General features: G+C 35.8%; 2 protein-coding genes across 2 annotated transcripts; one reads left to right on the top strand and one right to left on the bottom strand.

The window, feature by feature from the left end:
- Positions 1-1,179: 1,179 nt before the first annotated feature.
- Positions 1,180-3,718, top strand: LOC136226301 (omega-3 fatty acid desaturase, chloroplastic). The gene is made up of 8 exons (XM_066014697.1): positions 1,180-1,863; positions 1,966-2,055; positions 2,269-2,335; positions 2,418-2,510; positions 2,659-2,844; positions 2,943-3,023; positions 3,115-3,252; positions 3,334-3,718. Exons 1-8 carry the CDS (start codon positions 1,361-1,363, stop codon positions 3,517-3,519), a joined length of 1,344 nt encoding a protein of 447 aa, XP_065870769.1. The 5' UTR covers positions 1,180-1,360; the 3' UTR covers positions 3,520-3,718.
- Positions 3,719-4,142: 424 nt separating this feature from the next.
- LOC136225620 (N-(5'-phosphoribosyl)anthranilate isomerase 1, chloroplastic-like) lies at positions 4,143-8,131 on the bottom strand. The gene is made up of 6 exons (XM_066013702.1): positions 8,027-8,131; positions 7,768-7,939; positions 7,433-7,495; positions 6,373-6,737; positions 5,268-5,431; positions 4,143-4,597 (listed from the first exon to the last, which is right to left on the bottom strand). The coding sequence occupies exons 2-6, from the start codon at positions 7,775-7,777 to the stop codon at positions 4,372-4,374; spliced, it is 828 nt and encodes a 275-aa protein (XP_065869774.1). The 5' UTR covers positions 7,778-7,939; positions 8,027-8,131; the 3' UTR covers positions 4,143-4,371.
- Between the last annotated feature and the right edge of the window lie 426 nt (positions 8,132-8,557).

Genomic DNA, 8,557 nt, shown 5'->3' with positions numbered 1-8,557 from the left:
CGAATCATTTCAGGAGTGAATGTGTCAATCTTGGGGAAGTTCATCCCTATACAGGAAGGAAAATCATCTCCCCTGCAGCCCAGTACGCCGCCTTCCAGAAAGGGATGTTACGTATTCAACCATCTACAGAAAAAATTAACCGTGTTAGTTATGAAAAAGGACGATTTTGGCTTCGCGAAATGAAAATTAGCGAAGCATGCGAATGTAAATGTGTAGGGGAAGAGGTGATTTTACTTCACATATCGATTTTTTCGCGAAGTCTGTAAGGTCTGAAATGTGACTATCTACGTCGCATATCGATGCTTTCGCGAAGTCTGCGAGGTCTGAAACGTGAGGATCTATTCGCAGACTTCGCGAACTAATCGATTCGCGAGGTAGATCCATACGTTTCAGACTCTTTCTCTTCGCAGATATTCGCAAAATCATCAATTCACGAAGTAGATCATCACTTTCCAGGCTCGTTCTCTTCGCAAAGCTTAGCGAAACCATCGATTGCGAAGTGAATTCATGAAAAAACGCAGAAAAAAACAGATACTTACATTTTTCGCCCCTTTCACCCCCAAAAGCGACAATAACAATATGATAACATGGGACGAACGAATGAAATAACGTAGAAAAACCATTTCTTTGATGGTAACAAGAAGAAAGAAACCAAGCAACGAACAGGAAGATGAAAAACCATTTACTCATTTTCTAGGGTTGGGAAGTTGCAGAATCAAGAGATGAAGAGATGAAAAAGAGAAATTCATTATGATTTTGACTAAATGGTGCAGATTTCGTGCAATTTAAAGAAAGAAAGGAAGATCAAAAGTCTTGAAATCATTAATGCTGGAGCAACTTTTCGCATAACCAAGGAGATAGAGGGAGCGGCGATTCGCAAATGGTGGAAGTGGGAAGGTCAGGGGTATTTTTGGAAAGTCACACAAAATCAGTCTAGATATGTAGTAGAATTAGTAAATGGATTTAATATGTAAATGGGTCTCCCATTTGACCCAGTTTTGTAATTTTCCCTAAATTAAATCAAAGAGTCAGATTTTGCAACATCATCAGACGTGTGAAACCCTTTTCAGAAACGGGTCAAAATTGAAACTTTCAACCTCGCTGCCAAACCTACAACCAGAGAGATCCCACTTAATTGAAAGGCAACCTCGTATCTATATATACATACATATCATATATGTATTTGTTGCAGAGAGAGAGAGAGAGAGGGTATGATATTGAGATAGGACAACCAACAAGAATCACAAGTTGAGATTCTAATAGCTGGAGAGAAAATCTTCTGCTATTTATCTCTTCTTCTTACCAATTTTGTGGCCTGAATTTTTGGAACTTTGAAAACCCTTATCTGGGTCGGTCTTCAATGGCTGCTGCTGCGAATTGGGTTTTTTCAGAATGTGGTTTAAGACCTCTCCCTAGAATCTACCCTCAACCCAGAACTGGTTTACAATCAAAAATCTGCAATCCGTTCAAGATTAGACCTTCTCATGTCTCTAAAGTTACCAATTTTTCCCCTTCTTTTAAGGTTTCAAGCCAGAGAAATTGGGCATTGAATGTTGCTATTCCAGTGAATGTCCCAATTGTGAGTGGAGAAGAAGAAGAGGGGTTTAATGGTGAAAAGGAGGGGGAGTTCTTTGACCCTGGAGCTCCACCGCCATTCAAATTGGCTGATATAAGAGCAGCAATTCCTAAACATTGTTGGGTTAAAAATCCATGGAAATCTATGAGTTATGTTTTGAGGGATGTGCTTATTGTTTTTGGATTGGCTGCTGTTGCTTCTTACTTCAACAATTGGGTTGTTTGGCCTCTTTACTGGTTTTGTCAAGGAACCATGTTTTGGGCTCTCTTTGTTCTTGGCCATGATTGGTAAGAAATCCCAATTTTTAAATCCCCAATTCCTAGTTTTCTTTTGTGTGTTCTGCAATTTTCTTAATGTGGGTTTGTGTTTGTTTGATTCTGATTTTGCAGTGGCCATGGCAGCTTCTCAAATAACACAAAATTGAATAGTGTATTGGGTCATCTTCTCCATTCTTCAATCCTTGTTCCTTACCATGGATGGTTAGTCTTAGTCCTTGCAATAGTTTTTCTCTGTTTAGGGTTTAATGTATTATATGCAAATTAGTGAACAATGATTGAAATTTTTGGATTTTTCCTTGCAATCTTTCAACAAATTCTAGAATTTTGACCTTTTTTTTTTGTTTTGGGGTTTTCTGTTTTATATGCAAATTAGTGAAATTGATTGAAAGTTTGGAATTTTAATTGTTGTTTCAGGAGAATTAGCCATAGAACCCATCATCAAAACCATGGACATGTTGAGAATGATGAATCATGGCATCCAGTAAGTTTTATCTCAAATTGAAGTTTAATTGGACAATAGAATACAATCAAAATTGTTTATTGTTTTTACAATTATTTTGCAGTTGTCTGAGAAAATCTTCAGAAGTTTGGATAATGCTACTAAGACATTGAGATTCACTTTACCCTTCCCCATGCTTGCTTACCCTTTCTATTTGGTAAGCCCTTCACAACCCGTTTGACACGTGTCGTCATTTTTGTTGCATTTTGATATGCCCGAGTAGTGCGCGTTTGAACGCTAATAACGAGGAATATATAGATCATATGACACGATAAATTGATGATAGTGGTTCAATTGTGTTGCAGTGGAGCAGAAGTCCTGGAAAGAAAGGTTCTCACTTTCACCCGGAGAGCGATTTATTCCTCCCGAATGAGAAAAAAGATATCATTACATCAACTGCTTGCTGGTCTGCAATGGCAGCATTGCTTGTTTGCTTAAACTTTGTAATGGGTCCTGTTCAGATGCTTAAACTCTATGGCATTCCTTACTGGGTGAGTATGCAACATCGCCCGGCTATATATCAAAACCATACCGAGAACTGATTTCGATAATTCGATTTTCATGCTCATTAATTCGTGTGTGCCTGTAGATTTTCGTAATGTGGTTGGACTTTGTCACCTACTTGCATCACCATGGTTACGAGGCGAAACTCCCCTGGTACCGCGGAAAGGTACTGTCGTTTTTCCGCAATGAATCCACTGTTCTATTGCTGCAATTGGCATATAATGAGTTCCTTTTCCATTTTTGCTATCAAAAAACAGGAATGGAGTTATCTAAGAGGAGGTCTCACAACCCTTGACCGTGATTACGGATGGATCAACAACATCCACCACGACATCGGAACCCATGTCATCCATCATCTTTTCCCCCAAATCCCACATTACCATTTAGTTGAAGCAGTGAGTACAATCAACTCTCAAATTAATTAAGCACTTCATCATTCTCAAATTTTGATCTTTTCGATGTTTCTTTTTCGACAGACCGAAGCAGCGAAGCCAGTGCTAGGGAAATACTATAGAGAACCGAAAAAGTCCGCGCCTTTTCCGTTGCACTTGCTAGGTAGTCTTATAAGAAGCATGAAAGAAGATCACTATGTGAGTGATAATGGAGATGTGGTGTATTATCAACAAGAGCCTAATATGTATGGAGGTAAGAAAAATGAGTGAAAGTGCAGAAAGATTTACAAGTAGAAGATAAAGTGAAAGTGAAGATCCACAAAGCCAAGCCAAGATTTTTTGGAACCAATTGTTTAAATTGTGATAAGTAGTTGATAATTGTTTGCAACCACAGGGGGGTGAATATTTTGTCCCCACATTCACATGTAATTTGATAGAAAATCTAAAGATGTTTTCTTGGCTTTTAGTAGTCTGTTTGTTGTATGGATTCCAATTCTGAAGTGAGGAAAAGAGGAAGCAATTTTATGGTACAGAATGAAAGTAGGTTGCAGTCTTAGAAGCAGACACGAGTTCAAAACTACATCTCACATTTGAAAGTGAGTGAAATTAGTTTTTCATTTGAGTAAAGGGTCAATTAACATGTCAACTTGGTATTTGAGATTAAATTAGTCTAAAATGATGCGTTAGCGTGAAAATTGACCCTTGTCAGATAACTATTTTTAAACTGATTTGACTAAATTGATTGATACTGATACCTAATTTAAACTAAATTAATCTGAGAGCGATTTTGACCCTTAAGAGAAAGAGGCCAATTTTACTCTTATCGTAGGAAACAATCCAATATTTATCAACATGGTAGAAACTCGTATTCAATTTAAACATTTTCCAATAAATTCCATCGGTAATTTTCGCTTGTATACCATATATAAAGACAACATTTCACTGTTTTACATGATAAGATAAAATTGATCTTTCCTAATAACATTACATGTAAATTATCTCTCCTGATAACATTATAGGAAATTTCACCCTAACTCAATGGAGAATGAGAAGTTAATGTATGAATGCCAATCTAATCTGTGATTTGCAGTTACTAATCTCTTTTGAACCTCATATGATTAATCAATACTTAATAGAATTAACAGCTCCAATGAAGGAAGATATTAGAAATTGATCCTTGTTGATTCCATCTGAACCACAAATGCCACTGCTGACATCAACACCATGAGGTTTTAAGATAGACAGAGCTTCACCAACGTTATCAGGGTTTATACCTCCTGCTAAGAGCCACCCCTTTTTGCTTCTGATTTTTGGTAACTTGAACTGTTCCCAGTTGAATCCTTTGCCACTGAAAACAGATTCAACAACATCAAATATGGGCCTTCAATTAGGGACAGTCAATAACACGATTTATAGGGATAAAACGCCTCGTACAATTATCATTTTTGTTGTATTTTTATCGTATAAAGATCACATAACACAATTATGACAAGACAACTCGTTTTCACACCCTTGATTTTGTGAACTAAATTGAAAGCCAAATTGATATCTCAATATGATAGGATAAAATGTACTCAACTATAGCGCTATCAACATTATGATCCCTAAATTTCATTTTTAGCATAAAAATCCTTGAATCTTGCAATTGTGTATCATTAAAGTCCAACTCAACAAAAATTCCATAAGAAAAATTTAGCGAAATGATGATCTAGACAAGTTTGACTACATCATTGACTCATTTTTTATCCATGCCATCATAAATAATGGTGAAATACCAATTTTACCCTCATCGTTCATTAGTTTTTTAATGGATATTTGTTGATTTGGACTGCAATGTTACAATAAGGTAAAGTTCAAGAAGTTTCATATTAAGAAATGAAGTTTATAGACCATAATATCAGTAGCGTTAGTTTGAGCTACTTAACTAGTAGACCAGATTATAAGAAATAAAGCTGAAAGTACAAAAAAAAAAAAAAAAAAAAAAAAACTCCATGTGATTTAGAAAGGAATTTCCTAACCTGCCACCTGTTGCACTATCCACAAGGATCCAGTCAACCATAGAACAATCTTCATCTGAAATTTGATTTAGAAGCTCCCCATCAGCATTTGCATGAAGAACATAAACAATTCTTCTTTCTTCAACTAAGATAGGAAAAGCTGCCCTTGAACCATTTCCATGAAGCTGCAGTAAAAAGATTAAACATACGAAGTTGGTCATAAAATCCGATTACCCCCTAAACTTTGAAAACAGCTAATTAACTCCTTAAACTTGATTAAAGAGACTTATAGGTCCCTGAACTTGCTTTTGCTCTTCAACTTATTCAAATCTCCACTTGTTGTGCATGTAACACTTAGAGAGCTAATGGTGTCACTTTAAGCAACTTCATGGGCTAATCCATCGCTTTCAAAGTTTAAGGTATCATTATAAATTATACCTGTAGTCACTCAGCTTTGCCCTTACTAACATTAAGGTCACTCAACTTCAAAATCGGACATAAAAGTCATTCAACTTTGCCTTTTGCCTCATACTAACGTGAAAGTCCCTTACGAAACCACCTCAAAATGACCGTTGACGACCTCAAAATGGAAAAGTCTTTAAAGTTGTTTAGAATCACATTTTCTGTGGAACCATATTTTCGATTTTCCAAAAACACCACTTTGAGAGATTTCCCTCTCTAAATAGTCAATTTCTCTCTTCTAACCAAACAAGACCTAAATGATCTCAAAACCAAAAAGTTTGCAGCGTGCACAACACAGGCCCATCCCACCATGTGTTTTTAATTCCACAAACTAATGAGGTTGTCGGGACTCGAACCCATGACCGTTTTAACCAAAAGCTCAAGCTGACAGTTAAGGCTCAATCATAGATCTTATATTAATCTCTGACAGTTTAGAATAACATTTCCATCAGATTTATGATGGAAGATTACAGCCATTGGAGTGGTCAAAGATTAAGAAACTTTTTATGTTAGTTAAAGGCAAACTTGTGTGACTTTTATGTCCGCTGTTGAAGTGGCTATCATTAGGCTTTCCTAGACAAGTTTGGAGGTTTAGGTATGTATTAGGGTATTAAACAATTTGTATTCTCCACACAACTAAGTGAAAATTCATAAAAACATATACCTGAACAAATTCAAGATCACATTCATCCGCAGCTCTTAGTATAGTTTCTGCATTATCATCCACAAATACCCCAACAGGCTTTGCCCCATTTTTCCTTGCAATTTTTGAAATTTCCTTGCCCACAGAAAGTGAGATAGAACGTTTTGAATTTGGCCAAAGAATCATCCCAATAAAATCAGCCCCAGCTTCTGCTGCCATTTCAGCATCTTTAGCTGTTGTAATACCACACATTTTAACCAAAGGCTGAGCATTTTCATGTTTCTCAGAACTATAGATGACTTTATCCTTAGAAGCATAAGAACCATTAATAGTGAACTTTTCCTGAGGATTGATTCTTGAAAACTTGAGCCTCTCCACCTTCAGACCTGCAATTGCCAAAACATTTCTGAGGCTTGCAATATAGCATTAGCAATCCCATGTTCAACATTCAAGAACTGTATAAATTAAGAAGGCGAAACACATAGTTGAGTCCGCTGATCTTTTTAATAGATGCATTAAGCTCTTGATCAATTATTTTTGAACCCATTAAGTCCCTATTGAACGACTCAGTTACGTGTGTGATTCAAAGTGCATTTACCGCATGTGGAACTACCAGAATGCCACTATTCTCCTAAAGTAAAACAATTGAACTAAATGAGTTTTATTGTTTGCTAACGTGTTAAAACAGTGTCACCCTGTCAATTCTACGGCACATTGACATAGTCACAGTTCCACATACGCCAAACATAGTTTGAATCACACACATAACTGAGTCGTCTAAGAGGGGTTAATGTATTAAAAAGTTATTGTTCTTAATGTATCCATTAATAAGATCAGGGGCTTCATGTGTTCAAAAATGGCTTAATGAATCCATTTAAAAGATCATTCAGAACAAATTGAAATGATCAGTAGCTTAAATATGCATTTTCCCTTGAGAATTATCTTAAAATTCACACAGAATTCAATAAGAAGCATTTAATCAATGAAGGGTGAAGTGTTTATGTCACCAACTATACATTTTAAGTGCATACAAGAACAGAACAGAAAATGTAATTTGTTAAATAACAGAGGTAGAACTTACCATGAAGATCTCCCGTTTGAAAGTTCGCAAATTTGGGCTGCAAGTGACCTCCAGCAGTCAATCCTTTAAGGAACAAACAGCAATAAGAAAAACTAAAATCCACAGATTTATGTGTTCTACTAAATGTGATAACAAAGTTCCAAAACAATAATTACATAAAATTAAAATTTTGTAGCAATAACATGATTAATTGAACCAAATGCTGAATAATAATAGTTTCAGATTAAAAATTCCAAAATTCTTTACTGAATTGGGTAATTTATGTCAAAGGGGAATTTCAGCGAACAGTTGATGTGCAGTATAAAAAAAAGCATAAAATGAAGGTAAAGAGAGACCTGAGATCATGATTCGCTCAATAATTAGTTTTCTCGAAGGAATCAGAGTTCCTGTCTGCAGATGAAGAAATGTAGCTTGAAAATCAGAAACGAAGGAAGCTGCAATGGCTGCCAAAACGCACCGGTTTTGTTGTGGTAGTTGTTGTCACCCCCAAATTGCCCAAGGCTTTACCTGCGGCCCAAATTGAAGTTATATTTTTATTTTCTTTAATGTAATGTAAATGAAATTTTATTTAACAAATAAAAATAATAAATTTACATTTCTTTCATTCCTAATGTTCTCAGATTTTTATATTTTTCTCTCCTTCTGCAATTTTATTATTTTAGATTTTTGTTCTATCGATTTATGATAATAAGATTTCAGAACGGTAGGTTGTTTAATCATTAAGATTTGATATTAAATTATTATTATATATTACATGCTTGCGTATAAAATGGTAATTCTTATTCTCATTTTTTTGTTTCCACGGCACCGAGCCGAACCGAGCCGAACCCTAGGTAGGCTCGGTATTGGCTCGTTATTATCTCGAACCGAGCCCTCTCGAATCGAACTTTGACGAGCTTTGACCAAGCCGAGCTTTGACCGAATCTGACCGAGCTTTGACCGAGCCGAGCTTCTAACGAGCTTTAACCAAATTCATCATACATGCATAGAATGCATAGAATAAGTAGCGTAAAAAATAGAAAAGACTTATAACATACTCCATATAAGTTTAAAATATTTATAAAGAAAAACAATTATGTTATTGTCGAGATTCCAAAGTATATGGTAGGCTATGCTTACTTTGTA

This window comes from Euphorbia lathyris, chromosome 4 (genome assembly GCF_963576675.1).
Source record: "Euphorbia lathyris chromosome 4, ddEupLath1.1, whole genome shotgun sequence".
NCBI classification, from domain to species: Eukaryota; Viridiplantae; Streptophyta; class Magnoliopsida; order Malpighiales; family Euphorbiaceae; genus Euphorbia; species Euphorbia lathyris.
This window is presented reverse-complemented; position numbering and strand designations above follow the sequence as displayed.